The 15,453-nt window shown below is 44.7% G+C and overlaps 1 protein-coding gene across 4 annotated transcripts in view; it reads right to left on the bottom strand.

Moving 5' to 3' along the window:
• LOC147103513 (M-phase phosphoprotein 9-like) overlaps window positions 1-15,453 on the bottom strand; it is an 81,796-nt gene that overhangs the window by 56,136 nt on the left and 10,207 nt on the right. For 2 of the 4 annotated variants that reach the window (XM_086011863.1, XM_086011862.1), the window contains exons 6-9: window positions 14,233-14,297; window positions 12,690-12,794; window positions 12,022-12,114; window positions 4,219-4,392 (exon numbers count right to left, since the gene is read on the bottom strand). In XM_086011863.1, the coding sequence (XP_085867989.1) occupies window positions 4,219-4,392; window positions 12,022-12,114; window positions 12,690-12,794; window positions 14,233-14,297 (437 nt within the window). The remainder of the gene's footprint in view (window positions 1-4,218; window positions 4,393-12,021; window positions 12,115-12,689; window positions 12,795-14,232; window positions 14,298-15,453) is intronic. The other 2 variants (XM_086011864.1, XM_086011865.1) reach the window with 2 other exon arrangements.

Below are 15,453 nucleotides of genomic sequence, written 5' to 3'. Positions count from 1 at the left end.
GTGCCATGGGATCTTTTACGTCCACCTGAGAGAGCAGACAGTGTCTCAGTTTAATGTCTCATCCGAAAGATGGCATCTCCAACAGTGCAGCACTCCCTCCGTACTGCACTTGAGTGTGAGCCAGGAAATGACCCACACCCAGAGTATGGCATTTACTGAGTATTCAGTGCCTCCTCACTTCCTGTGCCAGCCTTCACAACCAAACCAACCAGAGCAGAGAGGGGCAGGCATTCAGTTGTAATCTTCATTCCAGCCTATTTTCCGAATTGCTCCCAGTTTTCCATTCCTTCTTTCCCTGGACAAAATGTTCGAAGTGTAAACGTATGAAAATAGTGGAACTTCAGTCATCTATATACCAAGATTGAAAGGCTACCTGCCACTCTAGTACATAAGATGCAGAAATGGACAATTTTTAAGAAGTTCTGTAAAACAAGCTTTTAAATACCATAAATGTCCAAAGAAAATAAAGTGCACTACAAACCACACTGCAGTACAGTTCTGCAAGTTACTATAAAAAGGTGTCAATTAAACATGGTCCTTATGACTAAAAAGTGGCCACTGCAATGGAGTATTCCTCTCTCCGAGGGCCACTATACTTAGGTTGCACTGTGCTTCAGGCGGTTATTAGAATTGTTAACTATAATTTTTTCATATTCATTCTCAAAGTCGGTATTTATTTCCCATCCCCAATTGCCCTGAGAAGGTGGTGGTGGGCCTTCTTCTTGGACCACTGCAGTCAGTGTGGTGAAGGTACTCCCACAATTCTGTTAAGGAGGGAGTTCCAGGATTTTGACCCAGCAATGATGAAGGAACGGCGATATACTTCCAAGTCAGGATGGTGTGTGACTTGGAGGGGAACTTGGAGGTGGTGTTGTTCCCATGCGCCTGCTGTCCTTGTCCTTCTAGGTGGAAGAGGTCGCGGATTTGGGAGGTGCTGACGAAGAAGTCTTGGCGAGTTGCTGCAGTGCATCGTGTAGATGGTACGCACTACAGCCACGGAACATCGGTGGTGGAGGGAGTGAATGTTTACAGTGGTGGATGGGGTGCCAATTAAGCGGTTTGCTATGTCGTGGATGGTGTCGAGCTTCTTGAGTGTTGTTGGAGCTGCAATCAACCAGGCAAGTGGAGAGTATTCCGTCACAGTGATGATGAAGGAACGGCGATAGAAGTGATGATGTTCCCAGGCACCTACTGCCTTTGTCCTTCTAGGTGGTGGAGGTCACAGGTTTGGGAGGTGCTGCTGAAGAAGCCTTGGTGAGTTGCTGCAGTGAATCTTGTAGATAGTAGGCACTACAGTCATGGTATGCCTGTGGTGGGGAGGTGAATTTTTAGGCTAATGTATGTAGTATCGATCAAGCGGACTGCTTTGTCCTGGATGGTCTTGAGCTTTTTCAGTGTTGTTTCAGATTCACCCAACCGGGCAAGTGGAGAGTATTCCATCCTTCCGTCACTTCGCTGATGTAGGCTGACAGGGTGGTAAGTGGCTAGGTTGGATTTGTCCTGCTTTCTGTGGACTGGACATACCTGGGCAATTTTTCATGTTGTCAGGTAGATGCCAGTGTTGTGGGTGTACTGGAAATGCTTGGCTAGGTATGCGGCTAGTTCTGGAACACAGGTCTTCAGCACTACAGCCAGGATATTGTTGAAGCCCCTAGCCTTTATTGTGTCCAGTGCACTCAATCATTTTTTGATGTCACATGAAGGGAAACAAATTGGCATCTGTCCTGTTGGGGACCTCAAAAGGAGGCAGAGAAGGATAATTCACTCAAAACTTCTGGCTGAAGATGGCATATGTCTTCACAAAAAAGGATACTGCCAATGTCACAGTAAAGGAGGAGGGGGTAGATCAATTGGCTAAGATAAAATAGATAAAGAGGAGGTACTTAAAAGATTGGCAGTGTTTAAAGCAGAAAAGTCTTCCATCCTAGGTTGCTGAGGGAAGTATGGGTGGAAATAACAGAGGCTCTGGCCGCAATCTTTCAATCCTCTTTGGATATGGGAGTGGTGCCAGAGGACTGGAGGGTTACAAATGTTATACTCCTGTTCAAAAAGGGAGAGGGATAAACCCAGTAACTACAGGCCTGTCAGCCAAACGTCAGTGGTGGGAGAAGCTTCGAGAGACAATAATCCTGGACAAAATTAATTGACACTTGGAAAAACATGGGTTAATTAATGACAGCCAACACGGACTTGTTAAAGGCAAGTTGTGTCTGAGAAACTTAATTGAGTTCTTCGATGAAATAACAGAGAGGGTCGATGAAGGTAATGTAGTTGATGTTGTGTGTATGGATTTTCAAAAGGTGTTTGATAAAGTGCCAAATCATAGACTTGTTAGCAAAATTGAAGCCTATTAGATTAAAGGGACAATGGCAACATGGATATGAAATTGGCTAAGGGACAGAAAGCAGAGAGTAGTGGTGCATGACTAGACTGGAGGGAAGCAGAGTGGTATCCCCTGGTGGTCAGTATTAGAATCACTGCTCTTTTTGATATAATGAGCTGGACTTGGGTATAGGAGGCACAATTTCAAAGTTTGTAGGTGGCACAAAACTTGGAAATATAGTAAACCGTGAGGAGGATAGTAACAGTCTTCAGGAGGACATAGACTGGTGAAATGGGCAGACACATGGCAGATGAAATTTAATACAGAGAAGTGTGAAGTGATGCATTTTGGGAAGAAGAATTTTAAAGAGGATGCAGGAACAAAGAGACCTGGCATTTCTCCCAAGCACTGCCACTATCAAAGGACTTTTGACAAGAGACCAAAGAGCAGATACCTACCCAATGAGGCACCGGGAAAACAAGGGAAAAAATTCCAAACGATATGTTTAGGCTGTGCCAAATGTTATACTTCATTACAATCGCAACACAATCTTTTTTTTTAAGAAAGTCAGTATTCAATGCTGGATGCCACTGATACACAGCCTAAAACTTACAAGCATTTCCAATTTGCAAACTTCTTTAACAATCAATTAAAGTGACCAAGACGAGCTTGTATTTATTTAACAATTAGACTTTGTAGCCCTGAAGGAATACAGTTCTAAATCAGTAGCAGACTATTGGGCCATAATTTGCGGTAGGAGTGACTCTTGCAGCATCTGCCGTTAGTTAGACTTGCCCGATTAATCTTGATGATATTTTGCGCCACAAGTTGCTATAAGCGTGGGCTGAAAACTCGCAGCGAGGGAAACCAGGCATCTGGGAATTGAGTGAAAGGGCAAGCAACTGCGTATCTCCTTAACCAATCAGATTGAAGGATTGTGAAATAAACATCACAAGGACTGACAAGGAAGTGTAATTTCGAGTGGGTGAATTCAATATCAAATCAAGTACAAAAAGAGAAATAGAGCAGGAGAGAAAGATTAGATTGAGAAAGGGAAAGAGAGAAAAGAGAGAAAGGAAAAGTAAAAAAAGTTTTTAATTTAAAATTTCACATTTTTAAAATATCCAACAACAATTAAAACCTAAAGGAATGAAGCTCCACATTTGTAGTAATTTATTTTCGGTGCCAGAGAGGCTCATTGGCAGTAATTAACACTTACCACATCATTAAAAGAATCTCTGACAGCTAATCGAGGCTTAATTAAATATGCGCAGATCTTAAATGGCTTCAAAACAGGTTCTTTACGACACATCAGACCAGCTCTAACATTCTGTGGCGAGTTTAGTTCGTATCTACCATGCAAATACAGCAACTTCACACCGCTTAATGCATTTCAACATTGAGCCAGACAGCGAGATACCATTGTCACAAAGCTAACGGCGAGTGGCGCACCTTGGACAGCAACTGTTGAATTTCCACATTTAACTGCGCAGGTGCCCTTGCCTGAAGTTGCTTTAGCATTTGCGCATAAATTAAGGCGAGTGTTATTAGCCCCGCTGTTATTCTGACAGCAAATTATGGGCCAATACATTGTGTATTACATGGTATAACACTGCTGTCCTTGTATCATCCAACTTACTTTGAGCTACACCACGAGAGATCTACTAGTCCACACGGACTGCAGCGGTTCAAGAAGGTGGCTCACCACCACCTTCTCAAGAGCAATAAGGGATGGGTAATAAATGCTGGCCTTACCAGCGACGCCCAGATCCCATGAACGAATAAAAACGACAGGTAAAGTAACACACCATACCATATTTTAAAATGTTCTTTGTGTTATATGTTAACAGCACATGAAGTTGAAAGGACGACTGATATAAGGATGTTCGGCTGACCTTCTGGGCTGCAGGTGGGTCTCAAATCCATTCCTTGATGCACTGCAGTTACTTTCTAAGGGTTGTCCTGTGAAGATGGAATAGTCAGAACCTGGAGTCAGCCACTTCCGTCTTGCAACGTCATCAGTAGGAGTTTTTGTAGGAGAATGATATGCATCAGGATGATGGAAAAGGCTGTTTTTGATAACACAAGAGCATGTTTATCCATATTTTCAGTTAGGACTTGTCCGCTTTAAGCTCTCTAAAGGTGGCATAAACAAATGTTTTTATTACAGGAAGAATAACTTAAGAAATAGGAGGAGTAGGCCACTTGGTCCTTTGAGCCTGCTCCGTCATTCAATAAGATCATGGCTATCTTCTACCTCAACTCCACCTTCCTGCATTATCCCCATATCCCTTGATTCCCTTAGTATCCAAAAATCTATCAATCTCTGTCTTGTATATGTCTCTGCATAATAAAGCTTATGTTTTGAATTATAAGACAAACATGCTTTTATATCACTTGTTCTTTGGGCTATATGTTAACAGCACATGAAGCTGAAAGGATGACTGATAAGATTCTCCACTAAACAGGATATTACAATACTTTACTTTCCCTCTTAAATATTAAGGCTCTCGCTGGGAGCTGCTTTGGAATGCCAGACTAACTCATTTACCACTATACAAGTTTTAAAGTAAAACTTATACAGGGATTGTTTCTTGGAATGCTGACAGAACACTTTGAAGAAATCGTAGTTATTGTCCTTAACATAAGCAAACCGAGTAAAGTCAACTTTTCTTTATTCCTACACACAGAAAGCTAGGAGCATGAAGTTTATAAAAATAATGACAGTGGCATTTGCAGCAGCCACACAGTTCATTTGCAGTAATCGTGATTTTGTGGATGATTAGAATTTACATCTAAAGACAGGATTTTTCCTTTGGAGAGTAAACTCACTTCTCTCACCCAGGTCATATGTTAATGGTTACAACGTGGGAGGGTGACCTGCTCTCAGGCCTCCAGTATCACTCCTGGGCCCTAGGCCATGACGAGATGTATCCCAGGCTGCTGTGTGAGGCAAGGGAGGAGATTGCAGGGGCTCGGACACAAATTTTCAGAACCTCTCTGGCCACAGGGGAGGTGCCAGAGGACTGGAGGACAGCTAACGTAGTACCATTATTCAAGAAGGGTAGTAGGGGTAAACCAGGGAATTACCGGCCAGTGAGCCTAACATCAGTGGTAGGGAAATTATTGGAAAAAATTCTGAGGGACAGAATTAGTCTCCACTTGGAGAGGCAAGGATTAATCAGGGATAGTCAGCATGAGAGTATAAGAGATTTACGTGTAAAGTTAAGGCACATGGGATTGGGGGCAAGGTATTGACTTGGATAGAGAACTGGTTGGCAGACAGGAAGCAAAGAGTTGGAATAAACGGGTCTTTTTCCGAGAGGCAGGCAGTGACTAGTGGGGTACCGCAGGGATCGGTGCTAGGACCCCAGCTATTCACAATATATATTAATGATCTAGACGAGGGAACTAGATGTAATATCTCCAAGTTTGCAGACATCACAAAGCTGGGTGGGCGTGTGTGCTGTGTGGAGGATGCCGAGAAACTCCAGTATGATTTGGACAGGTTGGGTGATTGGGCAGAAGCATGGCAGATGCAGTATAATGTGGATAAATGCGAGGTTATCCATTTCGGTGGCAAAAACAGGAAGGCAGATTATTATCTGAACGGCAATAGATTGGGAGAAGGGGAAGTGCAACGAGACCTGGGTGTCCTTGTGCACCAGTCGCTGAAGGTAAGCATGCAGGTGCAGCAGGCGGTTAAGAAGGCAAATGGTATGTTGGCCTTCGTAGCGAGAGGGTTTGAGTACAGGAACAAGGATGTCTTGCTGCAGTTGTACAAGGCCTGGGTGAGACCACACCTTGGCTATTGTGTGCAGTTTTGGTCGCCTTATCTGAGGAAGGATGTTCTTGCCATGGAGGCTGTGCAGCGAAGATTCACCAAACTGATACCTGGGATGGCAGGAATGACGTATAAGGAGAGATTGGGTCGATTGGGCTTATACTCGCTGGAGTTTAGAAGAATGAGAGGGGAATCTCATTGAAACTTATAAAATTCTAACAGGACTTACGACTAGATGCAGGAAGGATGTTCCTGATGGCGGGGGAGTCCAGAACCAGGGGCCACAGTCTAAAGATAAGGGGTAAGCCATTTAGGACAAAGATGAGGAGGAATTTCTTCACCCAGAGAGTGGTGAACCAATGCAATTCTCTACCACACAAGGCAGCTGAGGCCAATTCATAAAATATATTCAAGAAGGAGTTAGATATATTTCTTACGGCTAAAGGGATCAAGGGATATGGGGAGAAAGCAGGGACAGGGTACTGAATTTGGATAATCAGCCATGATCTCATTGAATGGCGGAGCAGGCTCGAGGGGCCGAATGGCCTACTCCTCCTCCTATCTTCTATGTTTCTATGGCTTTGTCAGGGGGTGATCATGTCTGACCGATTTGATTGAATTTTTTGAGGGGATGACTAGGTGTGTGGATGAGGGTAGTGTAGTTGATGTAGTCTACATGGACTTCAGTAAGGCTTTTGACAAAGTCCCACATGGGAGACTGGTCAAGAAGGTAAGAGCTCATGGGACCCAGGGCAATTTGGCACATTGGATCCAAAATTGGCTTAGTGGCAGGAGGCGATGGTCGAAGGTTGTTTTTGTGACTGGAAGCCTGTGTCCAGTGGTGTACCGCAGGGATCGGTGCTGGGTCCTTTGCTGTTTGTAGTGTACATTAATGATTTAGATATGAATGTAGGAGGTATGATCAGTAAGTTCGCAAATGACATGAAAATTGGTGGAGTGGTAAATAGCAAGGAAGGAAGCCTCAGGCTACAGGACGATATAGACAGGTTGGTTAGATGGGCAGAACAGTGGCAAATGGAATTTAACCCTGAAAAGTGTGAGGTGATGCATTTTGGGAGGAGTAACAAGGCAAGGGAATACACAATAAATGGTAGGACCCTAGGAAGGACAGAGGATCAGAGGAACCTTGGTGTGCATGTACATAGATCCCTGATGGCAGCAGGACAGGTAGATAAGGTGGTTAAAAATGTTAAGTATGTGTATTGTATTGAACAATTAACACAAAGACTTAAACGTATAACTCAAACAGGTCTTTACTGGTTGGAGGTAGGGACTATACATAGGTCTTTACTTCATGCCCACAGGCGGGAACTGAGGGGAGATCAGTACCCACAGTACTATTTATACCCCTATGGCCAGGAGTGGTACTGCGTATCACTACGCCCAACAAGTAGTGCAGTCCTGTCCATAGGTTCAAAGTAGCACACATATTACATACACAACATTCCTCCCTTCCTAGCTTTACAGTCATCTCCCCATTTAACATAACGTAATAACATATATACATATATAACTTCAGGTTTACATAACAGAATAACATAGATACATGGATAACTTCATGTCAAAACAGATCACAGATTCAGTCTCTGCGGAAAACAGTTCACAGATTCAATCTCTGTGGTGGAGTCGGTTCACGTTGCTGGAGTGACTCATTCAATAGTCCTTCCATGGATTTAACAGTTTGAACTTCCGAACTGAATTGGCTCCGTTCGGAGGGACCATGTGTGTGATCTGGTAGAGGTAATAATGGTTCAGATGGGTCATCTTCTGTTTCGACATTTCCTTTTCTGCTTCTTGGAGACTCTCTGGGCTCCACTGTCAGCTGCCAGCTGCATGCGCAGTTCCTCCTTCTCTCCCTCCTTTTTCCGTAGTAGAGCCACCTTCTCCCGATGTTCTGTAGACTTTCGGTGCTCCTCCATGATTTCTGTATGGTGGGAGTCGAAGTTACAAGTTGGGCAGGACAGAACATAGTAATATTCGGTGTCGTCCTGATCTAGGCCAGCGAGAGGGTCTTCTATTTCCTCCATACCCAGCTGGGCGTTAGCCAGCTTTTGTTCCAAGTCCAGACATCTTTCCTGAAGAGACTTCTTCATGCGTACCTCTTCATCCAGCTTTTTCTGGGCTTTCAGCAAGTCGTTTACTAATGACCTCATTTGAGATTTTACTACTTCAACTTCTTTTGGAGATTGATTGATCGGACTATTCAATCCCTCTACCGGAGCAGCTGTTTCAGCGGTCTGTTGTTCTACGTTGACGTGAGTCAGCGTACTTTTGGCATCCAAGGGCTGCTCTGTTGCAGTCATCTCAGTCTGTGTTGCCACCTCAGCTCTTCCAATAACCTTTGAGAGCTCCGAACCCCTTTCGTTTGAATATTGAAGTTCGTGTTCAAGTTTTTCCCATTTCAGAGTCCTGTCCTTCAGCATATGCAGGAGTTGGCTGACCGTTAACTCCTCTGACATCAGACGTTTTGTGTGCTCCTGCTCCATTTTCTCCATCAGCTGCTTCTGTTGTCTTTCCAGATTCTCCAACTCTATATCAAAGAACTCTTTCGTTGCATTCAACTCTTGCTCAAAACGGCGAAGCATTTGTTCTAATTGCTGTTGTAGTTTGAAATGGAGTTGAGTTCGAGCCCGGTGTCCCTCAGAAATGGGCACATCAGTAGACTTGCCAGACTCAGAATCCACAGTTAAACTATGTTGTTGTTGCTCAGTGGAATTCTGTGCTGAAACTTTGTCTTTTGCACCTGAGTTGGGCTTACCATCATCCGTTCCAGAGTCTGGGCCGACTATCTTCACCGAGTTCTCACTCGTTATTGTTTGTAGGAAATGCCAGTCCATATTCATTTTCCTAATCCACTCCCGTCCTAGTAGTGGAGGACCTCCTTCAGATATCACATATAAGTCCATTATTTGACTGTCTTCGCCCTTGTGGACCACTGCAACCTCTATTTTCCCGATGGGGTACACTCTTTGCCCCGTGTATGTTTCCAATATAATCCCCGTATCCTGTAGGGGAATATGTTGGAATAACTTTCCGTAATCTTTCTTATTTATGACCGTCAATGCCGATCCAGTGTCCAATTCCAGTTTTACTTGGACTCCTTCTATCTGAAGAGTGACCCAAATTGTCTGGAGGTCTGCACCCTTACCAGCGTTGAGTACTCTTAAGCTAGCCAGTTCATTACTGCTAGCGTCTGAATCGGACTCCTGTTCGGTCACCTTGTGTACCTTTGCGTATTTTCCTTGCGGTGACTTCTTGTTGCTGGTCTTCTTCGCTGACCTGCATACTCTAGCTATATGTCCAAGCCTACCACAAGTTCTACATTCTTGGTTTTTAAACCAACACTGGTTCTGATCATGCGTTGTCTTTCCACAACGATAACATTTGCCAGAACTCACACCCAATTTGTGTGCACTGAGCTCCGGTGACCGTAGCTGCATTACTGCCGTGCCTCTCGCTGCGGCTTCGTGTGCTGCTGCCATAGTGACCGCCTTCTCAAGCGTCAGCTCATTCTCCTCGAGCAGTCGCTTTTGTGTATCCTGTTTAAATAAACCACACACAAATTTGTCTCGAAGTGCCTCTGTCAGTCCCGTTCCAAACTGGCAATATTTCGCTAATTTACGCAATTCCAGCAAATAATCAGCATTGCTTTCATGCTGTAGCTGCCTTCTGTCGTAAAATTTAAATCGTTCCGCTAGCATCAGCGGCGTGGGGTTTAGATGATCTTTCAGGACAGTAACAATCTCATCGAACGTCTTATCCGCCGGTTCATCTGGTGATAACAGGTGTTTCAATTGCCCGTATGTCTTCGCACCCATTAAATTTAATAATGTTAAAGCTTTATCTTGGTCATGAATTTTATTGGCCTTACAATAATTTTTTACTCTTTCAACATATATGGCCCAATCTTCGAGGTCACATTCAAAGGTGCTAATATTCCCGTGTTTAGGCATTGTAGATTTGCAATTTCTCAGATTTTATTTTGTTTACTTGTTATCAAAGATGGCGGCTTCCCGCTCTTGCCGTCGTCCTCCGCCCACAAAATGGCGGTTTTCCCGCGCTTGGCGGTCTTCACCCGTCCCCCGACGCCGTCTCCCTTCAGCCCCCGAGTGCGGCCCTTATCTTTGGTTCTGATCGCTGGCCCGCGCTGCGCCTCGCACTTGAAGCGGCTCCCGGCCTCTGGCTCACCCGCTCGCGCGGCTCTTGCTTGCTCGCTCCCTCCCGGGCTCTGGCTTACCCGCTCGCGCGTTTCACCGCGGCTCTTATCAGGGATTGCGATCGCCCTTATCTTCTCCAACTTCCCCAGCCCTGTCTTTGCAGCCAACACTGCACGGCTTACCCCACCACCTAGGTTGAACAAGGAAACTGCAGAAAGACTTCTGTCAGTCGCTGGAAGCTGTCAGGATGTTTGCTGCACTCCAGTGCTCAGTCGCTGATGGAGGCTTCAGAGTCCTAAAGCCTGTCGCTTCTAGTGGGGTGGTGATGTTTGAAACCTCTCTTCAACTGCCGCAGGGTAAGAACCTGACTCGTCGCCAGTGTTAAGTATGTGTATTGTATTGAACAATTAACACAAAGACTTAAACGTATAACTCAAACAGGTCTTTACTGGTTGGAGGTAGGGACTATACATAGGTCTTTACTTCATGCCCACAGGCGGGAACTGAGGGGAGATCAGTACCCACAGTACTATTTATACCCCTATGGCCAGGAGTGGTACTGCGTATCACTACGCCCAACAAGTAGTGCAGTCCTGTCCATAGGTTCAAAGTAGCACACATATTACATACACAACAAAAAAGGCATATGGGATACTTATATTCTATGCCTCGGCTAATGAAGGCAAGAGCAGGGAGGTTATGATGGAGCTGTACTAGTTAGGCCACAGCTGGAATGCTGTGTGCAGTTCTGGTCGCCACACTATAGGAGGGATGTGATTGCATTGGAGAGGGTGCAGAGGAGATTCACCAGGATGTTACCTGAGCTGGAGCGCTTCAGCTATGAAGAAAGACTGGACAGGCTGGGGTTGTTTTCCTTAGAGCAGAGAAGGCTGAGGGGGGACCTGATTGAGGTGTACAAAATTATATGGGGCATAGATAGGGTAGATAGAAAGGAACTTTTCCCCTTAGTAGAGGGGTCAATAACCAGGGGGCATAGTTTCAAGGTAAGGGGCAGGAGGTTTAGAGGGGATTTGAGGAAAAATTCTTTCACCCAGAGGGTGGTTGGAATCTGGAATTTACTGCCTGAAAGGGTGGTAGAGGCAGGAACCCTCACAACATTCAAGAAGCATTTAGATGAGCACTTGAAACGCCATAGCATACAAGGCTACGGACCAAGTGCTGGAAAATGGGATTAGAATAGACAGGGCTTGATGGCCAGTGCGGACACGATGGGCCGATGGCCTCTTTCTGTGCTGTATAACTCTATGAGCTGGATTTTATCAATGGAGGCGTGTAGGAGGTGGAACTACAACTTTTGGGATTGTAGTCCCGCCTCCATCGAGTTGTAGCCAACCCACTCAATTTTCACTTGATTGACCTTGTTGAGCCCGCCCAGCAGGCTCAGCAGGCCAATTAAGTGCCACCCAGCAACAGGTGACGTCACAGATTGACATTTCATCTGTCAAGAGCTTTTGAAGCTGTCAAACACTGACAATCTGTACTCCAGGTTAATTCCTTGCTCTCAGGCTGATTTAGAGATCTCTCCAGAACAGAAAGCAGAATCTGCAGATTTTGACAGCTGGCGGCCATTCTGCTTTCTGTGCCAGTGAGATGAGAGACTCCCGAGACCTGAAGGAAGGAAGGCTGCATTAGTAAGAAAAGGTAAGTAAAACTTATTTAAACACTTTACACACACCAAACACACTTACCTCTGCACTCATGCACCCATCACTCACCTGAACAGCGGCCATCTCGAACCCTCCAAGTCCTTCAGCCCGACGGTCCGCCTCGCTAACTTGGCATGGTTTGGAGCCGTTGGGAAGCCCACACTTCAGGGATAAAAATAGGGATTAGGCTAAAAGCTGCCTGTTAACAGGCAGTTAATTGGCACTAATCCCCTTCCCGCCTCGGGGAGGCGGGTCCCGGCACAGGTCGAGTACCCGCCTCCTGTGAAACGGACATGGAAGCGGGTTGGGGGCGGGATGGGTTCGTGCCCCCCAATTTCTCAATTTTAACCCCCCACATGCCTCCAATCCCGCCCCAACGGCCCGATGAAATTCGAGCCCTATGACTCTGAACCAGACACAAGGAGAAGCTAAAGATCAGCTAAGAAGTAACTCGTTCTCTAATGTAACCTCCTTCTCATTAGAGAAGCACCTGGTCTCTGGTCAGTTCCTCCCTACAGGAACAGGGCTGCTGACCAAGTATTCAGCACCTTCAGGAAATTAAAGCTGTATCTTATTACTGCTGTACTATTGTGTGTTAATGCTTCAACACTCAAAATACATTCTTTGCATTAGCCATCATATTAAAAGAAGTAAAACTTATTAGCTTCCTTGATGGTGCAATCAGTGGATGTGATACATTGTTTTAAGATTTATTCAGAAAATAAATTTGTATTTACCTGCTGCTTGATGTCCGTGAACAGCTATCTGCACCAGGCCGGAGCTTCATATAGTTTCTCTCATGTTCTACTTGTCTAATCTGAGCCTCAAGTTTTGAAATAACTCTGAAATGCAAGAATAAGCAAATCATGACTGTTAAGATGCAATGACTACTTAAAATTTAGGTTACACGAAACTTTGTGCTATCCTGAGGTGAGCTATCCGGCAATCTGGAGCCACCTGCAAAAATCAGCAGCCGTTTTTTATTCTTTTTGTTTGTTTTTTTTTTGCTTTGTTTGAACAGTCAAGCTGTGCAAGGTCTGTAGCTATAGCAACAGCTTCAGCTGCAGAGCTTTAGGGCCACACCCGAGTGTTTAGAAGCTGTTGCTAAGCAACAGTGTTTGTTGTCAAATACGGAGATAAGAATCTCCGTATCTCTCAACATTAACTCTGGAGAGTACGGCAGTTTTGAGGCAACGGCAGCAGCTCGGTCCCGTGGGTGCCGGATAGCACAAAGTTTCCTGTATATTAATATTCAACTGAACAAAACCCACCCTCAGAAGTTACATATTCAAATGCAGGCAAGTCCATAAGGAATGATTATTAAATAGTCAATGAACTGAACATTAGAAGCTGCTCCAAAGGGATAAGGAACTTGTCCTGATGTTCCCCCCGATTGGGAGATGATTGACCTCTGCCCCACCTCTTGATCCACAGCCAAAATTGGGACTTCACTGCTGGGGAAATGCTGGCAGGAACCTGCATCCTACCAAGCAGTGGGGCAGCACCTCGTGCTGCATCACCAACCTATCGTATCAGCATTCCACTATTTTAAGTAAAACAAAATAAATGGAAATTTGGGGCAAACTACTGGAAAACTAATGGAAATAAGTATCATTAACAGGGAAGACTGAGAAACCAGGAGGATCAAGCAAATACATATGTAATTGTATTCGTTTTTATGTTTCAAATATTTGCATGTAAAGTATGTTTGAAAATGTAACTGCTTGTGTATATTTATAGTTATTTATGACAGCACCATCGGTCATTGAACACACAAGAGTAGGAACAATGGTGAAATCGCTACTGCAGATGTGTTAAGATGCAAGCTACAAGCTGGTTGATTGAACCATAAAAGATTACAGCACAGGAGGAGGCTACTTGGCCCATTGTTCCTGTGACAACTCTTTAGTACAGCAATCTAAAATAATTCCACTGCCCAGTTAAAAATTTCCAGTTCTAAAATATTAAAAAGGGCTATGAGCTAGACTCTGTAGGCTTACTTTGTAAAAAAAAATTAGAATTATTAATATTAAGTTCGTAAAGAATACAATGGGTAACCATGGCAATATGAAAAGAATCAATGAGGCTGAACACGGGGCATCTGTGATGATCATGAATTCTTTGGCCTGATCTTACTCGAATGTGAATGTTCCATGCATCATTGCTGCCAAGTGTATACTCACTTTCAAAACTGCATTAAAAAAAAAGTGTCTGAATTAAGCATGCTTCCCAAGAAGCTTTACAGCATTATCCAACAAAAGCAAGATCCAATCATCTAACCTTTTCAGCTCGGAAATCTGAGAATTTGCATCAAATAGTTTATCTTCTGTCGTGTTCAAAGTCCCCTAGTCAAAAAAGAAAAACAACAATTACTGACAGTACAAAGAGACTGTCCACATTTATATGTTCCAAGTGGGAAAAATCATCAGGGTTTATGGCAGACTCACCGGCAGCAGCAGCGAGAGCAGCCCTGGGTGGAGACTGAGCCCAGAGACCGAGGATTTAAGGAGCGGGGAGAGAGAGAGAGAGAGAGAGCAGCCCAGAATCACCGCCGACAACAGCGAGAGCGGCCCTGGGTGGAGACTGAGCCCAGAGAGCGAGGGTTTAAGGAGCAGGGAGAGAGAGAGAGAGAGAGAGAGAGAGAGAGAGAGAGAGAGAGTGGCCCAGACTCACCGCCGACAACAGAGAGAGTGGTCCTGGGTGGAGATTGAGCGCAGAGATCGAGGATTTAAGGAGCGGGGAGAGAGAGAGATAAAAAGTAATCGAAGTGTGACAACACCAGAAAGCAGGTAAGTGATTGGTTGGTGAGTATTTCTCTCTCGCTTTTTTCCAAACTTAATTTTGGTGGTTTATAGTTTCTAGGGCCTCTGTTGTGTAGCGGGGAGTGCTAGTAAACAAGGGCCCTTCAGTATATCATTTAATAGTAGTGTAATTAGTGGTACTGATTTGATTTAATTTAATTTGAATTAATTAAAGGGTAAGTCATGGCAGCACAGCTCGGCCCCGTGGCATGTTCCTCCTGCACTATGTGGGAAATCAGGGACACTTCCTGCGTCCCTGACAACCATGTGTGCGGAAAGTGTATCCAGCTGCAGCTACTGACAGACCGCATTGCGGTGCTGGAGCTGCGAATGGATACATACTGGAGCATTCGCGATGCTAAGGACATCGTGGATAGCACGTTTAGAGAGTTGGTCACACCGCAGGTAAAGGCTGCACAGGCAGGAAGGGAATGGGTGACCGCCAGGCAGAGTACAGGAAACTTTGGTTTATCCGGAGGTTATATGTCGGAATACTCGATCTAACGGCAAAAATCAGGAGCCGTTTTCTATATTTTTTTTAGTTCTTGTTGGTTTTTTTCCCCCCCAGTCAAGCACTGCAAGGTCTGTAGCATTCGTAACAAAATAGACGAGTTAATGGCACAAATAACTACATATGGGTATGATCTTGTGGCCATTACAGAAACATGGCTGCAGTGTGACAATGCCTGGGAATTAAACA

Source organism: Somniosus microcephalus, chromosome 19, assembly GCF_052327205.1.
Source record: "Somniosus microcephalus isolate GS21.2 chromosome 19, FLI_Smic_1.0, whole genome shotgun sequence".
NCBI lineage: Eukaryota > Metazoa > Chordata > Chondrichthyes > Squaliformes > Somniosidae > Somniosus > Somniosus microcephalus.
This window is presented reverse-complemented; position numbering and strand designations above follow the sequence as displayed.